The following is a 21505-nucleotide window of genomic DNA, read 5'->3' on the forward strand; positions in this document are numbered from 1 at the left end:
TGAAGTCAAAGAGGCTATGGATGAGATGTGTTTGTGAAAGGAAAGGTTAGAGTGTCAGTCAGTCGAAGAGAAAGATGATCCTGATTGGAAATCTTAAATCAAAAGGTGTGTGTGTGTGTGTGTGTGAAATCAGACAAAGCTATAATTTTGTATTTTGGAAGTTCACTAGATTATTCTCATCCCACTGGAGAATGACAACAACATTAATGTTTAAAATATCAGTTAAGGAAGATCTTGAAGTTGAATCATTTGAGCACTGCAACATTTGTTAAATGATGAAGACATGGAGTGCACTGACTTTGGCAAAATTATGGACAGGATTTGATGTTAGAGAGAAAGTATCATTAATGTATAGGAGGAAGAGCACTGGTTAAAGTGCACAGCCTAGAGTAACTTGGTAATGACAGAGAAATTCAAAGAGAAGAAATTATCCACCCTGACATGCAGTTAAGTACTAGAGGAGAAAGTGGTGGCCCAATCACAAAGAGCAGGCCTCTATGTCAGATCTGATCGAATGCCTGGAAAATGTAAAGAGTGACTTCATGAGTTTCTTAAAACCTTTTTTATGGCTTGTGTCTAAAGACGGATAAGGTTAGCTAGGAGATCTTCTGTGGAACAAGTAGTAGAATGCATACTGGTGACCACTAAGTAATTAATGGGCATCCAAAAGGGAAGAAGTTAACTGTTGATTATCCATTTTTTGAGAGAACCGAGGTGAGGGTAATGAGATGACAGTTTCATGGCCAACTTTTATCTCCTTTTTTTTTTCTTTATGAAAGACTGGATATAGGTTTGTATTCATGCTTCAGTAGATGCCAGATGAGTATGATAGCTTCTGCAATATAAGATGGTGCTATTCCAGAACAAAAATTTTAAGCAAACCTGAGGGAGATATCATGTGGACTATTTTTTTAGTATCCAGACTATTAAGGATTTTCTAATGCCTTACTGATGAAAGGACAAAGAGGGTAGAGCAGGAGGTGATTTTGCTGTGGTTACAAAAGTTGGAAAAGATCAATAGTAGAAAGACTTTCTCTGGATGATATTACTATGGTCTGAATATGTATACATGTGTGAGAAAGAGGGATAGAAGTATATTGCATCTCATAGCATTTGCAACGTAATGGAAGGTTCAACTGCTGTTCCAGGATGTAAAGCAAAGTTCTTTTTCAAAGTAGCATTTTAATGGACTACATTTTAATATAGTCTGGGCATAAAGCTGGGGTTTTAAACTTAAGATAAGAAAGTCCTAATTTCAGCAAGGCATATTTCAGTTATTCAGTGGGAGCAGGTGTTAGGATTAGGAGAGCAGAAATAGTAATCAGACCATAGAATAGATGTACAGAAATCAGAAGAGAACCCATTCCATCTAGTCCTAGTAGTGGCAAAAGATACAAGGCAGCAATTGGTTATGTGAAGTTTCTTTGGTAGAAAAGGAAATGTGGACAAGATCACCCTCCACAGCACTTTCTTAGCTACTTCCCTCCACTTTCCAGAGTAAAAGAACTTTTTTAAAGACAAAAGATCAAAAATACCATAAAACCTCATCACAAATTAACTATCCTTATCTGATCACCACAGGTCCTGAGTTGCCAAAAGGAGAATTGCAATCTACAGTACTTGAGGTATTCCGAAAGTAATGCCTATACACACACACAGTTTCATGGCCATAATGGCCACACACACACACACACACACACACACACACACACACACACACACACACACACACACACACACACAAAGAACAAGTTCTTTACAAGTTTGTCCAAGCATATAAAACAGTGCACAGTAACTGAATTTTTTTTTTCACAAAAATTCAGATGAACTTACAAAAATGCTACTGAAAGGTTTCTTTATGGTGAAGTAACCACAGATGTGAATACTAATACATTATTGGACCAAAAGAGCAAGAAATGCCAGAGTTGATATTAATGACCAATCAGGAAATGGGCACCATGAACTGCATGCAACTGGTGATTTCTATAAGCAGAGACCAGAGAAAAACAGTGAATAACTCAGAGAGTTAAAGGTTATTAGTAAAACTGAACATTGAAATAGCGAGTCAACCAAAAACTGTTACAGAATTGGGCTACAATGAAGTATGTGAACATGGATGCCACTAATTAGCTGATTAGTGGAAACAAAACAGATGAGAATAGAAGTTTGTTGCTTAGTGCATCAACATTACCAAAGAGAAGGCAATACTCTTCTTTACAAATTTGTGGCTGGGAACAAAAGTTGGTTGGGTTTACTCCATATCCAAATTCAAAATTACAATCAAATCCAGTCAGTTTAAATGGTCCAGTCTGATCCCTGTGAAGTCGGCCACTCCTCAGCAGGATGTACTAATAGTACAATGGTAGGTGGCATTTCCTACTACAGATGTTATGCTCATACCAGCCATACTACCCTTATTATAGAAATTACCCTCCACAACACTTTCTTAGCCACTTCCCTCCACTTTCCAGAGTAAAAGAACTTTTTTAAAGACAAAAGATCAAAAATACCATAAAACCTCATCACAAATTAACTATCCTTATCTAATCACCACAGGTCCTGCTCCATCAACTGGATCATTTTGTCATCTAAAAAACATGCTCCTGACTACTTTGGCCAGACCAGGAGTGTTAATATCTGCTAAGTCTCGTATCTACATTATAGGCACTAAGGAATCATAGGCTATACCACTGGCTCATCAGTGACAAAACACTTTCACAATATACAGATGTGGTTTTAAATCCAGAATATTTTTGGAATCCATTAATAGCTCTCTGAAATTCCCAACTTAAACAAATACATATCCCTCAAACTGTTAAAAATCTGGGTGACTATTATTATTATTAGATTGTCAGCACAATATTCAGCAATACCTTAAATTGTGCAAAGCAGATACCAGTTAGGATTATACGATATCCATTTTATTGCTTGTTATTCTTTAGCATTGCTGCATGCATATATGCCGCTTATCTTTGTGCCTTATAAAGACAACTTGGTAACTAAGATGAAATACTGGCACAATAATGAAATAAATTTAGTTAATTGTTTTTCCTGTTTCTTTCTGTTAAATAACAACATCATGCTGATTATCACACACAAAAATAAATAAATAAATAAACAAAGAATATACAGTAAAAGTCTGGCATTAGACTATAATCCTACTACACTTCATTACTTTGAAGCTCACCAACTAGTAGCAATCACCAGTATGGATTCTGCAATTTGCAATTCTTCTTGCCTACACTGCCTGCCTCTGAATGAGTGTCATAGAAATATTAAAGGAACACATGCTATAATTCTTAGTGCAAGACATTTAACTAGGTATGCCACAGTTATCTTCTCAGTAACTCCATGGCTTCTCTTTTGCCCTTCATAAGTGGGTATCCAGTTTCCTTGCCTGCTGCTTATTGCATGTTATGGCAAACAGCTTTCTTTCTTTAAAGTTCTTGACTAATTAATGCAGGAGAGCTCCAGATCTTTTTGTTTACTTACCACTTTTTATACATTAGATTACTATCTCCCTCCTCACATTGCATCCATAAAATCTATAAGTTTGATCTGCATTATTACTATTTTTATTATTGTATGGTAGGATGACCAGATTTAAAAAAAAAAAGGGACATTTTGAATTTTTCAGCAATTAAAAAAAGGACAAAAATGGGACACTTCTGATATGATCTACATAAAAATGGAATAACATATAATTATAATTACAGTACACATGACTAAAGTGTGCATTAGAATTATGTAGTATCAGCATTATCATTATTATATTTATATGAAGACATTATTTCTTCTAAAAGTGTCGATTCTTTCAAGATGCACTCATAAAAGTCAATACACGAAATGTTGAAGTGTGTCTTTGACATTTTAGTTATCTGCAGAAAATGCAATAATTTTCTCAGTCAGGTGCTGTTTCTGCAAAATATCTAATATATGATTTGTAAGCAGTTCTGCTGTTTAAGAAAATCTCTCACTTTAACCTGAATACCTTAATTCAAGATGAAGTACCTAACAAGGACAGACACCAACTTCAAATCTCTGCGATTTGGTGTGTCTACCATATATGACACATACCGTATTTTCCGGTGTGTAAGACACACCCAAGAAATTTAATACAATTTTCTGGAAAAAACCTAAACTTTAAACCATTTCAAAATTGTAATTTTTTCGATGTTGAATCACATATTTATGAAAAGAAATAATTTTGTCTTTATATTCTTTTGGCATTTTTTGACTGATTTTTGTACGCATTTTTGTACATTCATCCACATTTGTAAGCATACAAAGTCAACTGCGTTTCATGAAATGGTAACACCATGACGCACCACCTTTAAAATCTTCAATGTTATGCTCACAGGCTACTTTGAACGCATGTATACAAATCATTTTTGTTGAAATGGCAATGCCATTTTGCCGATTTTCTTGCACCCATTTCAAAACTTCGGTCTCTAGTTCTGGCCACTTCGCAACTTTTCCACGTTCCGTACGCTTTTCATTATGCAAATTGTACAAAATCTCCTTCTGACCACGCCAAGTTCTAATAATTTTTTCTGTAGGTGGAGGTCCAAAATGTCTTTCAGCTTCCCTATTCCCGTGTTCTTCCGCATATTTTACAACCTGCAATTTGTAACTTGAAGAATATGAATGTCACCTGTTTTTTCCCATCACTAAAATCTACGGGGAAATATCAAACTGAACACAAAATATCTCAACACGTCAATTCAATACTGATAAACATCGGTAACTGATTGCTTGGACAAGATATTATGAAACATGAATAGGGACTCCCTGTTCTTAGCCAATGATGCGCTAGAAGTCACGTGAAGGTCACGCATCAATTTGATTGCACCATTAACCGCCGACAAAGATCTTGGAACATAAAAGGGAGTGCATATGACTTTGAAAAGAGGAAACAATCCTTACCTTCATTATATAAGACGCACCCCATTTTTAAGATGAATTTTTAAGGTAAAAAAGTGCGCCTTATACACCGGAAAATACGGTATTTAACTCGTTTCAATTAAATTGCTAATTCTGGCATTGTAAAGTGCCAGGACATTCATTAAAATTGAATGGCACTTTGTTCACCCACATGTAAATTTCATTTGAAATATATTTGAGATCCATTGACCTCAAAGAAAGGTCATGGTTCGCTGCATGAAATGCAAACAAACCTTGAGCTGCAAGACATTTACTTTTGTCAGTTAATTTCCCTTTTGAATTTTTCACGAAAAATGATGTAACATCTTGACTTGATCTGCGAGCAGAGGTTGCCAATTTATGTTTTTGCTTCGTCAAATGATGTTTTATATCAGAACGACCTCCATGTTCAATTTAAAAAACTGAATGACACATAGTACATTGCAACTTGTTTGTTGTTTCGTCATCTTTCAAGAAGGGATATTCTTCCTTTAAATCCTGAGTGAAACCTATACTTCCTTTTCGGCATGATAAAATCTGGATAAAATATCACTACTCACAATACACACTTGCTTTAACTTTCACAATTACTAACAGACTGGCATAAGAAGCACAGTGGTATGGTAAACAAAGTAACCTTGTTACAGCCCAGATGCAGCAGTGCTGCCACTGGTTGCAGCATTTTCATCCTATTGCAGAGAGAGAGATAAAGTGTGTTCATAATGGTTGATAATCGTCATAGCATGCATGTTTTCGATCTCAAGTTATCGCATGTCACCAGCAGAGACATTATCCTTTCCATATTCGAACATACATGAATGAAGTCATGCCACAAATTCAAAAAAAGGGACAAAATGGGACTAAAATTAATAAAAGGGGACGATTAGCATCCCGTTACGGTTTTGTCGGGACAAGGGGACCAGAGTCTAAAAAAGGGGACAATCCCATTAAAAAAGGGAAGTCTGGTCATCCTATTGTACGGGCACTTCCATGGAGTCCAAAGATTCATCACAGGAAACCCAAACTCTCATGCGTCTCCTTGCACCCATTAAAAGAAAAAGAAAAAAAAAAACCACTAAAAAATGACTCTGGCAACCCATTCCATTCTTCCACAATTCTCCAAGTGAAAAATCTAGTCCTCATGTGCCTACTAACCATATTTTTACTCAACTTCCATGGATGACCTCTTGTTCTCATGACTTCATCATCATGCCACATCATCTTGATTCACTATTACTCTACCTAATTTTGCATCATCAAGTGGTGTGCTGCACTAAACCTTGTGGCACACCAGCTTTCATCTGGATTCTGCTCCTCCATATACGACTTTTTGATATCTAGCCAGCAGCCACCCTCTTATCCACATAACCAATGTCATATCCATGCCCATTTGTTCTAATCTGTAGAATTTCAAGCGGTATTCAGTCAAATGGCTTTGCAAAATCCAGCAGATTCATTGTGTAGTGATTTCCTTTATCCAACTCAACTGTCAATTTATTATTAAAAGTTAGTAAATCAGCAAGGCATGACAACCCTTCACAAACTATGCTGCCCCCTCATAGAGTATCATATTCACACATTCTTGAATTCACTTTTTTGATCAATTTTTCCAGTACTTTTACCACAACTCCTGAGTTATTCATTGGTCTACTATAATTTGCTACTGCAGTCTTAGAACCTCCCTTATGCAAGAGAATTATTTTGCCCTCTTTCCACTCCCTTGAAACTCTGCCAGAGCTCAGATTTAAAGAGCCTAGTTATAGGCATTGCCAGTTCCCTTGCACATTCCTGCAAAATGTGAACCGATATCCCATCTAATCCCACAACTACTTTTATATTGAGTTCTGCAATACTCTAAGAACCTCCAATTCATCTGCTATTTTCCCACACAGTGTCTGTCACATTATGTTACAACAGTAACCTCACTTGGATGATATATCACTGCAAAGTGGTCATTCAGTAACAACTATTTCATCTGCTTCTTTGACCTCATCACCATAAGCACTCATTAAGGTTAATCTTCAATAGTCATTCTTCCTCTTACTAGCTACATAATGAAAGAACACTGGGATTTTCATTGGCATGCATGTCTAGTTTCTTCTCCTAATCTGATTTTGACTTTCCTTATCATACTGGTCACATTTTGCTGGTCACGTTTTTCCTTATTTTTTTCTTCTGAAGTTCATGCATAATGATATTATTCATCCATCTAACTGCTACCTGATTAACCCTTCTTACCTTAGGTATACAATTTAGTACTACTTCCTCTAGATGCCCTTCAACTATCTCCTACCCACATCCTTCCCTTCATGGTTTCATGGCATTGCACAGCTTCAAGCTTCCTTCTAAGCTTGTCATAATTACCTACCTTGTAGTTCCACATATACCCTTTCTCAACAGAATATTCCTCATGTTTTGCAATCTCCCAAGCAAAGACCGCATGATCATTTTCCCCAATAAGAAGCAATGTAACCACCAAGGTTACAAATAGCTCTTCTCATCCTATAACCAAGTCCAATACTCTTGCACCCGGAGTCATCTCCATCACATGCTGCTTCAAGTAATTCCTCAGTAGATGTATAAATTCCATTTCCTTCTTTCCATGTGATCTCTCTGCCTTCAAATCTATGTCTCCATAGTTGAAGTCTCCCATAATAATCACTCAACCTGCACTCATTGTGCTAATTTGTTGATGCATGTCTTCCAGATCATCCCCGGAACTCCTGGTCTATAGAAGAAACCAACCACATATTTTGTCTTATTGGCCTTGATCTCACACTTGACAGTTTCAAATAAACAGCCACCATCCTGCCTGTCTCTTATTCTTTTGTTGCAATTCATCAGCAGTACCCCCACCTATGAAGTATCTACCCTGAAAATACTCCAGATTCTATTTCTGTAACTACATCATCTGCTGTTAGCCAAGAATCACTGATGCCTATAACTTTTGGTGAGGTTGCACTGACCAATGTCAAATACTCTTCTCTCTTGTTCCTAATAGTTCTGGCATTAGTATATAGAAATTGCAGCATCCTTTTAGGTCCCTAACCATGTTTACTTACTGAATTGACCACTCTATTCAATATTTTTACTTCAAAGACTAGACTCTTGCATTTGTTGGTCATTCTGACACTGACTCACCTCATGGGTACCTTCACAGATACTCAAATACTTCTACCGTAATTGCCCTTTAGCAAGCTCAGTGAACAAAGCTCTCTCACTAGGCACCTAACACCAAAACTATTGATGTAGTCCATCAGCATTATACAAATCCTTCTTTCTGTCAAACTCAGGTCATAGGTCCACAAACTCTACATTATTCCTTCTGCGCAACCTGTGTATTGATTTATTTGCTATCAATGACCTCCTCCCTCCACCCTCAATTTACCCCTATCACAGCATGACAGCAGACTTACAATCTTCTTCCCCTCCCTCATAAAATATTTCTTAGATCATTATAACCAACCAAGACAACTAGTTTTTTCACCTGACCTTATTGCATCTGAATCGCATGAGTAATATGATTCATTTTTGTGCCAGGTAAACATGATTTTGTTATACTTTCATTAAGTATTCCTCTAATCATTGAGTCTCTGTGCATAATTTTCTTCTTACCTTGTTTTTCTCATTTTTTTCACATGATCTCGATTTTCACCTTGGACTACCTGCTTCTATCTCTTCTGAGCCCTACTAATCTCTTGCTGCCCCTGCAACTTTTTGATTTTGTGCTTTGTCCTGTGAAGGATAACATGCAAGCATGATATTTCCTTATTTAGGCCTTAGGTCTATTTCAGTCTGCTGTATGTTCATTATTAATTCTGCCATTAACATATTTCATTTTACTGTCGATACTGTCTACTCTATTAACATTCACTTTATTCTTGCCACTTAACTGGCACTCATTGTCAAAACACTTTATACACACTAGCTCACCCGTTTCACTTTGCTTCCATAAATCCTTTAATTTTTGCGATGAATTCATCACACACTGTACAAAATCACGTAAGTTCAAATCACCCAAGAATTATGTCTGCTGCTATTGTTCTAGCATGCATTGGCATCATACTGAAAATATCATATTTAAATGAAAAAATACAATGTTTCTTATAAACTAAATAACTCAATCACACACCCATATAAAACAAAAACTACAATGAGTTAACCTAATACTATTAGCTAAAACATGAAAAAATGACTTATCTTTTGGCAGTGCTAATAAGAACACAACATATACAATACATCCTCAATTCCTCCTCAGTTTGACAAGACAAACTTGTGTGCTTAATTAAAAAATTCTACACCAGTTCCTGCAGATCTCCATGTCATTTTCCCAAATGATGCTGCATTCAATTTTTGAATGCAACATCATCATTTACCTTCTGATAAAATACAATGATATGCAAATGGATAATAAATTTTACAAATCAGAAGCATTAATAGAAATAAACCCAACAGAACTTCAGAAATAGTAAAAAAAAAAGGGCAAAAAAAAAAAAAAATTACAAAATTACCTGATGCACACCTGTTACTTGCTACAAAAGCACGGTTAAACTCTCGTCCGGTATCAATCATACTATTGAAAAACACAGAACACTGTCTTCTGATATATGCTACAGTTGATCCTTCCATTTTTTGTTGCCTTGTTAGCTGCTTCAAAATAGCACTGCGATGTTTCAAGAACAGCTCACAAGCCTAAAGTCCAAGTAAAAAAAAACAAAAAAAAACTATGCAATCTGATTTGCTTTAAAAACATCTTTCTGAGCAAATAAGAACGCTGAAAAATCAGAAAAATACAAATAGTTGTATTTTGTTCAAACCATTTTGTGAACAAAGTTCACAAAACTGTGTAAACCATGTATTACATCTAATATTGTTTAAGGAAGTTAACAATGTAGATGATATAATAGCTAAATAAATTTACTTATTATTTCCAGTATTTTACCCAAGTTAAATTGGCATTTTCAGGGAATAATACACTTGTATCAACACATGCATGCAGGCAGAACTTCAGTAACTGAGAATAAACAGGAGAAATAAAGGAGGCCTATAGTCCTAAAATTATGCTACCTAATGGCTTTGGTTGAATATTCTTGGCCATTGGGCTGATTGTCTGCAGAGAAGTTTCTTCACATGAGAGGAAGTTTGATGTAACCATATTTATTCAGGTTAAGATAGTTCTTGAAGGCAGAAGAAGATTCAAGGAAATGCCTTTCATATTTAAATTTGCATCAGTGGAGCAAGGTTGCTTTTTTTTCTAATTGGATCCTGTGGTGGATATCCAGGGTAGGGTCTGTGGCTATAATGGTAGAAACAAATGTAGGATTAGTGTTCTGATATCCTGATGGTGGTTATTCTGCCTGTCTGCTCCTAGTAAGAAAGACTGCAGATGGGGTGTCTGTAAACCCCAAGTAAATCCAGAGATTGCAGCTGGGGGGGGGGGGTTGATGTGACTGTTTGTGGATGTATTTACCCAGTGTACTGCTTACAATTAGATGGATCCTTGGTGAAGGCCAGGATCTACCTGGTTTTAACTAGGGTATCTAAGGGTAACTGGATCCTTTAATATAAGCTATTCAAATTGGAAAGAAAAGTGTTCAGAGTGTCGCGGACACATGGCCAAATAGTGAACACACATTCTCATTATAGAATAGCCTGATAGCAATTTTTTTTTCTTGGGGGGGGGGGGGGGGGTTTCACCAAGGAGAAGAGACTATCTTCTCTATTTGTTTGCAGAACTTTCCTTGCCAAACAAAACAGCCTGAGCTCATGGTGAACTGAAACAGGACCAAAACATTGGGAGGAAATTCTGCTTGGATTGCATTAAAGGAGTCTTTAAATGGGATGTTCATCAATCAGGATGTCAAAACTGATCATTATTAAGTCAATGATGAGGAGGGGAGAGAGAGAGGTCGACTTAAAGTGGACTGAATTTTTTTTTTTTAAATTTGAGAGATGTTGCTAGTAATATGAAAGAACAATTCTGACTAGTTTGTAGGTAGGCAAGTCTATGTCATCTACAATTGGATATAATGGTACATTTTCTTTATGACTTTTGGAAGCCCACATATATCTGAGGAGGAGGAAGGGAGGTCTGGAAGTGTAGGATTTTAGTTTGTTAACAAGTCTCATCTGCCAGGAGGTGATACTTTCAAAAGCCAATGGATGGTTTTGATCAGTGTGTTGATGGGGTCATAACCTTACTTCACCAAGGCAAATTTAAATTTGAGAGGCTTTTCCTCAAATCTGTTTATGCCTTCATGAACAAATATGGTTGTATCAAACTGCCTCTCATATGGAAAATTCTCATCTGCAAACAATCAGCTTAATGGGCATGAACATTCAATCTGCATGCATGTGTTGATATAAGTGTATTATGCCAATTTAACTTTGAAAAAATATTGGAAATATGTAAATTTTAGTTATCATATCATCTAGATTATTAATTTCCTTAAACGATGTTATGTGTAATAATTAATATATAAGCCTAAGCACCAGAATAACTTGTATTACAATCATACTGAACTAGAAAGTTGTTTTTAATTAGTATGCTCAAAATAGGTTGTAAGCCAAAAAGAGATTTTGACAAAGAACATGAAATTTACATGCACAGGACAAATGGAAAACATTACAAATGTTCCAAATGTGAAAATTTGAAAAAGAAAAATGCACAAAATGGATTTCTGCCTTCAAAGCTTCACTTTTTGATGCAATGTTTTAGACTTTGCAATTTAGAATTCAGGAACACAATATTCAGCGTAGATAATGGAAGAAGTGATAATGCTTTCTGTAAGACAAGAGTTAATCTATATTTGGCTTACTGTATTCATATTTAGGGCTATGACAGATTGTGTGAAGACAGTGAACAGAAAAGTTATAAAGATATCAAGTTCAGGAAGAACTCTAAAGATGTTAAATTAGCAGTCTATGGAGTGCACCATAGACCACGCAAGGAACAATTTGGTTGAGGGATGCAAAGACAAACAAGGATATAGTGCATGATGCTGAGTGCAGCTCCCCCAGGTTCTGAAACTGAGTGAGATAATCAATGCACGGTGTGAGGGGAGGTTGTGTGATGAAGATAGTACTGCAGTTTCTGTATACTAATGCTAAAAGTATTTGGAATAAGGTGTATGAGTTTTTGACAATTAGTTCAACTTGTCCAAAAGTTATCGCAAGTAGTAAGATTTGGTTGAAGAATGATACAGTCATAAGGATAGGGAACAGGATGGGGGAAAAGCTTTGCTAATGATATTAGCAAACTGAAAGGAGGACAGGAATGCAGAGGACATTTCATTTGAGGCTATCTGGTGCAAGACAGAGGTCAAGAGGATGAAATATATAGTTTGTTGCTGCTAAAAACCAAGGGGAGTGCAAAGGAGAATGTGAATGGCATGCATTGGCAAATTAGCACAATGACTTCACGATGAGTTATTATTATGGGAGACTTGAACTATGGTGACATAGGTAAGAAAGCAGACCAGTCACAGGGTGGGAAGGAAATGGGATTTATACATCTGCTAACAGATAATTATTTGGAGATCACTTGTAATGGAGAGGACTCAAGATTCAAGCATGCTGAATTTGGTGATAGCATCAAAGAATTTGGCAGTAACCCAGGTAGCCACACAGTTTCTGAACTGAGGAAGCAATCCAATGGTCCTGACTGGGAATTGACAGACATGCAAAATGGGGAATTACATTTTGTATGTGTGGGCATATATGTGGAATTACAAAGCAGATGACTATAACAAACTGAGGAGTTAGCTAAGAACAGTGCCATGGCATAAGAGTCTAGAGAGGAAAGATGTTAGCAGTGCATGAAAGATGGTCAAGAGGAATTTGAAGAAAGCAATGTTAGATTGTATACCTAGAGTCGGGAGGATATAACAAGGAATTAGATGGAGGAGTAGCATCATTAAGCAGGAGTTGCTGAAAGTGGAGGATATATAAAGAGAAACATGATCAGCAAACCAACAAGCAAGAATGAACTATGTGGTAAAGAAGTACAGAAGAAATCTTAGCGTTCTTTTGCTATATGGAGAATAAAAGGAAGAATAACTATAAAAATATGAATTTAATGGGTGCTGATGGTAGGGAGGTAACAGAAGCAAATGAAATAGTTGAGTTACTGAGTGATCATTTTGCACAGGTGTACCATGTACCATCCAAATAGAGATAATATAGTAAACATTGATTGAAATATATGTAACATTGATTGAAATAGAGGTGCTTATAATATTACAATTCTTGTGTAGAGGCTTAAGTGCTGTGAGGACATTATGTTGGAGGTTTAATGGACTTTTTACAGCACTCACAAAGAATTAAAATAGAATTTAATACTTCCTATATTTCGTCCTAGTCACTAGGACATCTACGGGGATTACAAAGACAATTAATGTAACATGCACACAAAAACTTACAATACTAAGCCCAACCACGTGGGTGACAATAAAGTCCTATCTAGGTGGAGCGCCCTCTAAGGGTAGTTGTAGGTGGCCTGGAATGTAAGGTGGGACCTCTGGCGATGACTGTTTCCCAAATCTTCGGAAGCTTAATGCAACCGTATTTGTTAAGATTTGGTTGGTTTTTGAGAGCTGCTGCTGCTTCTAAGAAAAGTCTCTCTTTCTTGAATTTGCTGTGGTGGAGCATGGTGGTTTTTTTCCATGATACTCTGTGGGTGGTGTCCAAAACATGGTCAGCCAAGCCTGAATGGCCATAGTTGTGTTTAACGATGTACGACTTGTGTTCCTCTAGGCGGATGGATGCTGATCTGCCTGTCTGTCCAAAGTACGCAAGCTTACAGGAACAGGGTACTTTGTAAACTCCAGGCAGAGAGAGAGGAGGGAGCTGATCTTTCGTAGAACGGATAAGGGTAGCCAGTTTGCGGTAGGGCTTATATGCTGTGTGTAGGTTATACTTTTTTAGTATCTTAGCTATTTTTTCCGAAGTGCCACGGATGTAGGGTATGGTGATGGCATTTTTAAATTCTTGTTGATGAGAGGGACGGGGAATGGGGGAGGAATTGATTATTTTTTTGATACTGTGTTCGCTGTAGCCATTGGAGAGGAAAGTTCTGTGTATGTGGTTAAGCTCAGTAGTGAGGGCGGTTCCACTGGAACAAAGATTGTGGGCTCTCTTGGTAAGGGTTTTAATGATGCCATATTGTTGTGAGGGGTGGTGGTGGGAGAGTTTGTGAATGTATCTGCCTGTGTGTGTGGGTTTTCTGTATACAGTGAAGGCAAGTGTATCATTAGGCAGGCGCGTGACTAAGGTGTCTAGAAAAGAACAATTGTTTACCCTTCCTAGACACCTTAGTCACGCGCCTGCCTAATGATACACTTGCCTTCACTGTATACAGAAAACCCACACACACAGGCAGATACATTCACAAACTCTCCCACCACCACCCCTCACAACAATATGGCATCATTAAAACCCTTACCAAGAGAGCCCACAATCTTTGTTCCAGTGGAACCGCCCTCACTACTGAGCTTAACCACATACACAGAACTTTCCTCTCCAATGGCTACAGCGAACACAGTATCAAAAAAATAATCAATTCCTCCCCCATTCCCCGTCCCTCTCATCAACAAGAATTTAAAAATGCCATCACCATACCCTACATCCGTGGCACTTCGGAAAAAATAGCTAAGATACTAAAAAAGTATAACCTACACACAGCATATAAGCCCTACCGCAAACTGGCTACCCTTATCCGTTCTACGAAAGATCAGCTCCCTCCTCTCTCTCTGCCTGGAGTTTACAAAGTACCCTGTTCCTGTAAGCTTGCGTACTTTGGACAGACAGGCAGATCAGCATCCATCCGCCTAGAGGAACACAAGTCGTACATCGTTAAACACAACTATGGCCATTCAGGCTTGGCTGACCATGTTTTGGACACCACCCACAGAGTATCATGGAAAAAAACCACCATGCTCCACCACAGCAAATTCAAGAAAGAGAGACTTTTCTTAGAAGCAGCAGCAGCTCTCAAAAACCAACCAAATCTTAACAAATACGGTTGCATTAAGCTTCCGAAGATTTGGGAAACAGTCATCGCCAGAGGTCCCACCTTACATTCCAGGCCACCTACAACTGCCCTTAGAGGGCGCTCCACCTAGATAGGACTTTATTGTCACCCACGTGGTTGGGCTTAGTATTGTAAGTTTTTGTGTGCATGTTACATTAATTGTCTTTGTAATCCCCGTAGATGTCCTAGTGACTAGGACGAAATATAGGAAGTATTAAATTCTATTTTAATTCTTTGTGAGTGCTGTAAAAAGTCCATTAAACCTCCAACATAATATAATATTACAGAAACTTAATGTGTATACAACCACGAGATTGGATGGGATATCAGCCAGTGTATTACAAGAATGTATGTAAGAGAATTGGCAGGTCTTCTAAAACTAAGCTGCTTAATTTAAGCCACAGTTCTGGGATGATAAGGAGGGGAAAGAGAGAAAAATAAGTAGTTCCACTCCATAGAAGAGGCTCCAAGACATAGGTAGCAAATTATAGGGTAATCAGTATCTTAGAAGTATGATTCAGGTATTGGAAAAGTCAATAAAAGACAGTATTCAAAAGTGGGTAAACAAAAATATAATACTTTCCAGGGGAAAAAATGGTTTTGTTAAGGATAGATCTTATCTTAGTTATTTGCTTAAAATCATTTGCTATCAATACTATCTGAATTTTGCAAAGGCATTTGATGGAATACATGAAAGTCTGTTGCATAAATTGGAGCAAACGAATATGAAGTTGCTGATTTTGATAAGAGTGTGGCTGATGGGCGTGTATCAAAGAGTAGTAATGTGGGTAAACTGAATCCAGTAGAAGGCAGGTGATTAGTGGTGTACCATGGGCTCAGTACTTGGTCCACAGCAGTTTAATGTGTGCATCAATGATATATGAAATGATTTAAGGTGAAATATTCAGTTGTTTGCTGAAGATGTGAAGCTAGGAAGAGTAAAAGTCAATGAAGATGATGTAAAGATCCTGCTGATGATTTAGATTAGCAGTATAGGCAAAGGATAGCAGCTATCAGTTTAACATGGCCAAGTATTTTGGGATGGATGTGTTAGATACTACGTTGTATACTACATTGATGGAAATAAACTAGGGGAAATTGATGAGGCCAAGGATTAGCAGATGGCTGTGGATAAGAAGTTGAAGTTTAGAGGGAATATTGCAAACATAATCAAACCAGCCACATCACATTATGTGGATAATGAAGAACACGTGGGTAAGCAGATATAGAGAGATTATAAGGCTGTAATAAACCCACATCTGGATTACTGTGTACAAATCTAGTCACCTGAATTCCACAGTGTTGAGGAAATGGTGAAGAAGATCCAGAGAAAAGCAATCAAGTTTGCGAGCAAGAATGCACTCTATGAGGATAGACTAGTCTGTGAGATTCAAAGACTAATCAATAAGCAAAAAAATGGGAACATGATAGAAACATAAAAGTTATTAAAAGAGTTTTATAGGAATGACACCAAAGACCTGTTTCACATGACAAGGAGAGAGGACAAGGGATCACCCTTGTAAATTGTGTAAGAGTCTGGTTAGCAAGCTGTTTAGAACTAGAATTTTGGCTTGGAGAGTAGTGAATCAGTGAAATGGACTGCGAGAGGTGGTTCTGAGTGTTTGGTTGATAAATGAGTTGGAGAAGTATGATAAGTATTGTGTGAAAAATTATTAGTATGGTCCTCCTGTGATGCATCTTTGACTCATTGAAAATTCCTAAGAAAATAACAATAATAAAGTAAATGAGAGAATTTTCATGAAGTTGAATATTAAAGGATGTAAAAAAAAAAAAGATGGTTAATATATTATAGCATATGAAGAAGAAAGAATGTCAAATGAGTAGAAAATACAGGAAGCCTTTAATTACATCCAAGACAAATGAGACTATGAGGTCAGAATATTATGTGTGTTCTGTGTTATTTTGTGAAAGTCATGGATGAGATTCAAAACACACATTTTTCTTAATGAAGTACAGTATTGTATTACCCTCACAAATGAGCCACAGAGATACTTCTGAAAGGAAAGAAATAACGAAATGTGTATATTGTGTTAATAATAGCAGATGATCCATTTAATACTGAAAAACAATAAACTGTATAATGCTCAATTTATTTTGGTTAAATTGCTATCATTAAATCACCATGTAATAGATTAATAAGTTAGGTGATATCAATACAACAATGATCATGACAACAGTGCCACTCCAGTATAAAAAGATTTGCAGTAGTACTGTTGTAAGAGAAGTAAACAGATTTCGTTTTTCTAAATGCTGCTTTTTTCTAAAAGAAAGAGAAGTTTCATTTCCTTCTTTGAATTTTGTGTATCAATGCATTTGTTTTGTATGACTAGCTGAATGCATATATAGAAGTTTTTGGTTATTGTTCTCGGAGGAACAAAAACAAATACTGATAACAATAACAAATACTTTCACAAAATGTGGCTTTGTGACAGTATTTTTCAAAAATATACTAATTTGTGTGTATGCGCACGCGTGTATTTAAATGAAATCTACAAGGACACAATTCTGCATAGCCGTAACAACTAGTCAACATGTTCCTTTTTTAATAATGGATAGACAGATATCAAATATTAAACATTGTATTGTATGCTAATGAAAGTTTAAGTGACTCAGACAACACTAGAATTTCACTGATTGTGATCAGCAGGATTTAAAATCTCTAATTCAGTGACATCTTAAATATTTTATATAGTAAATTCTTATTTACTGATATCCAACATTTAAAATGTCATAGATCTCCACAGAGTTTTAAGGGATTGGGAACCAACCAAGGCACCTGACCCAATATAGGAAAAAAGATCACATGGCAGGAAGTAAATGGAATTTATGCACCTACTGAGAGATAATTATTGAGGCAGCAAGTGATGGAAGGGATTAGGGGTGTGAGAGTACTAGACCTAGTTACAGGATTAGAAGAGCTATCCATAACCAAAGTGACCACATTGCCTAAGATTGGTGAAAATGACAATGCGGTCTTGACTTGGGAGATTGTAAAATGAGGGTTATTCTGTCAGGAAGGAGGTATACAAGGTGTGGCTATTAAATAACGACTGGTTGGGAAAATGTGGTTTATTATTACAATTGTAATGCCGTTTTCTCCTTACCTCATCCACCAACTGAAAATAGGTGCCCTTCAATGCAGATTTCAACTTTGGAAAAAGGTAAAAGTTGCTTAGAGCTAAGTCTGGCGAGTAAGGTGGATGGTACAACAAGATCTTCATATCAGCCAGATGCTGCTTTACAGACTGTGGGCTGGAGCGTTGTTCTGATGGAGAATCTAAACGTTCTTCCACAGATCGGATCTCTTCTTCCTCACTTGTTCTCTCAGCTTGGCCAGGACCTCAAGGTAATAATGTTGGTTAACTGTTTGAACCTCTGGTACCCATTCAACTATTACCATGCCACTGATATAAAAAATAAAAAAAAAACGATCAGCATTGCCTTTAGTTTTGACTTGCTTATTCTTGCTTTTTTTTTTTTTTTTCATTCTCAGTGACATGGGAGTTTTCCAGTGCCTCTTTGTTTCTGGATCGTACTGGGAAATCCACGTCTCATCACATGTGATGATCTTCTCTTACAAGTATGGCTCTGCTGTTTCCCATTTTCAGTCGGTGCATGAGGTAAAGGAGAAAACAGCAGCACTAGTGAAGCAGACAACACCTGATCACTTGCAGCACTGCTTCCAACATGGAAAATTCATATGGAACAGTGTATAGATAGAGAAGGGGAGTATGTTGAAGGGGATAACACTTAAGTTGTACAATTGTAATAATAAACCACATTTTTGCAACCAGTTTCATTATTTAATAGCCACACCTTGTATGTGGAACTACAAGGCAGGTGATTATGACAAGCTTAGGAAGAAGCTTAAATTTGTGCCATGGCATAAAACACTGCAGGGTAAGGATTATAGTTTATTAATATATTAATAAACATATATTAATGCATGGGATAAAGTTAAGGATCATCTAGAAGAAGCAGTGTATATCAAACTATATATCTAGGGTAAAGAGGGTTAATCAGGTAGGAGTGAGATGGATGAGTAATATCATTCAGCAGGAGATGCAGAAGAAAAAATGCTGTGGAAGGTATACAAGGAGAACAGTGACCAGCATAGTCAGAAAGGCAAAATCAGATTATGAGAAAAATCTAGCTGAGCAGGCCAAAGTAAATTTCAAAATGTTCTTTCATTACGTCGCTAGTATTAAGAAGAATGACTATTGAAGATTAACCTTAATGAGTGCTGATGGTGACGAGGTGAAAGAAGTAGATAAAACAGCTGGGTTACTGAGTGACCACTTTGCAAGGGTATATCATTCAAGTGAAGTGACTTGTGCACAGGCACTGCAGCACCCCCAATTTTTCTCGATATATAAATATATTTAGTAATTTATTTATATTTGCTTGTAATATTTAATTTTATCATCAACAATCCTATACAATTCTCTTATTTTGTATAAAAAATAATAAAAATCCATCTTGTAGCACTTAGGAGGGCGAAGGACACTAGCAGCACTGTGTTTACAATGTGCACAAGCATATGCACATCGTAGTGAGACAAGAGCTATTAGCGTAATGCGCCACTGTCCGTCACGCAGTTCCACTGTTGTTTATATGCAGTTTGCACCAGTAGTAGAGTGTTTGCAGTGCTTATTGTGTTTACTCTGTCTCTTTAAATATTGGACATTACAATTAAAGACATAACATTTGTTATAGTTTTTATTTTAGAACATTATTGGGGTTATGATAATGGAATTTTATTTTTAAGTAATTTTGAATTATACTATACTGCATAATTTTATCGATAATAAACAGTATTTTTTCATGAAACAAAACAAGAAGAATATATTTTATTTTTAAGTAATTTTGAATTATAGAATTATACCAAATGTATAATTTTATCGATAATAAACAATATTTTTTCGTGTTTAATTTTTTTAAAAATTTTTATCACAATTTTGATATTTTATCCAAACACTATACGTATGCACTGTACTTACAGTGTGTATGTATATTTCAAAAGTTGCAGCATCCCCACGATTTCAAGCCACGAGCCGCCACTGGCTGTAACATATGTGACAGAGATCGATGTGAAAACAGACATAGTTGAATTGGAGGTTCTTAGAACATTGCAGAATCTCAATGTAAACACAGATATAGGATTAGATAGGATATCAGCACGGCTTTTGCGAGAATGTGCATGGGAACTGGCAATGCCCCTGACTAGGCTCTTTAAGTCTCAGCTCTGGTAGAGTTCCAAGGGAGTGGAAAGAGGGCAAAATAATTTCCATGTAAGGGAGGTTATAAGATTGCAATAGCAAATATAGACCAATCAGTATCTCAGGCATACTGATAAAAGTACAGGAAAAATTGTTAAAAAAGAGAATTCAAAAATGGGTGAATAAGAATATACTGTATGAGGGGCAACAATGGTTTTGTAAAGTGTCAGTCATGCCTGAGTAATTTACTAACTTTTTATATTAGAGTAGCAGTAAGTTGGATAAAAGAAATGGCTACATTATGATTCTGCTGAATTTTGCAGAAACATATCACAGAATGCCACATGGAACTCTGTTATGCAAACAGAGTTCTATGTGGAGCTCAAATGGAGATGAATATGACACTAGTTATGTGAATAAGAGGGTGGCTGCTGGACATATCAAAAAGTGGCATATGAAAGGACAGAATCAAGGCGAAAACAGGCAACTAGTGTTGTGCGGCAAGAATCAGTGCTAGGGCTACTACTTTTTAATTATATATGAAATAACCAGAAAGAAAATATTCAGTTGTTTGCTGATGATGCAAAATTATTGTAGAGTAATATTTAATCAAGACAATGTGGGGAGCTTGCAGGACGAATTAAATAGACTGTCAGTATGGGCAAAAGATAATGTGTGTCAGTTCAATGTGGAGAAATGTCTGTTATACATTATGAGATAAACAGATTACAAGATGTGTATCCATGAAATAGAGAAAGCTAGAGATTTAGGATGATGGTAAATAGAGAGTTACCTTGACATATTGCTAAGGTAGCCCATGAGATTACTTGGCTATTGAAGAACACACTAACAAGCAGAGATAAGGAAGTTGTTTATTGTACAATGAAACCTGTAGAGAATTCATGACTAAACAAACACACGTAATAACCACAGTAATAAGTTTTAATAAGTAAATATTTCAACTTAAGTATCTTAGGACATCATCAGTACAGTTAAGTCAAACAATACTAGAAATAACATACAGTTAGGGTGCATGATTTCAATGGAATCCCAATGTGTGCAGTACCATGTTATAGAATTAAATTAAAATATATATGGAGGGGGGGGGGAATTACATTAAAATAAGATAGCATATATATATATAAAAAAATTATTTTACACAATTTTGTATGACAATTTCCCATACTTTAGGAATAGCAAGAAAGTCATTACGGTTTAGATTTGGTCTGTGAAGTATTTTTTTTTCCTCCAGATATATTTTAATTTAATTCTATAACACGCTACTGCACATTGGGATTCCATTGTAATCATG

At 36.5% G+C, this 21505-nt stretch overlaps 1 protein-coding gene across 1 annotated transcript in view; it reads right to left on the bottom strand.

Moving 5' to 3' along the window:
* The window catches only part of Exo84 (exocyst complex component Exo84), a 230949-nt gene that overhangs the window by 40427 nt on the left and 169017 nt on the right, over nt 1-21505 (bottom strand). Inside the window, exon 12 of the mRNA XM_090391515.1 lies at nt 9435-9615. Coding sequence (XP_090247641.1) covers nt 9435-9615 — 181 coding nt within the window. The remainder of the gene's footprint in view (nt 1-9434; nt 9616-21505) is intronic.

The sequence above is a fragment of the Typopeltis vanoorti genome, chromosome 4 (assembly GCF_054136105.1).
Source record: "Typopeltis vanoorti isolate ZY-2024b chromosome 4, IOZ_Tvanoo_1.0, whole genome shotgun sequence".
Lineage (NCBI taxonomy): Eukaryota > Metazoa > Arthropoda > Arachnida > Uropygi > Thelyphonidae > Typopeltis > Typopeltis vanoorti.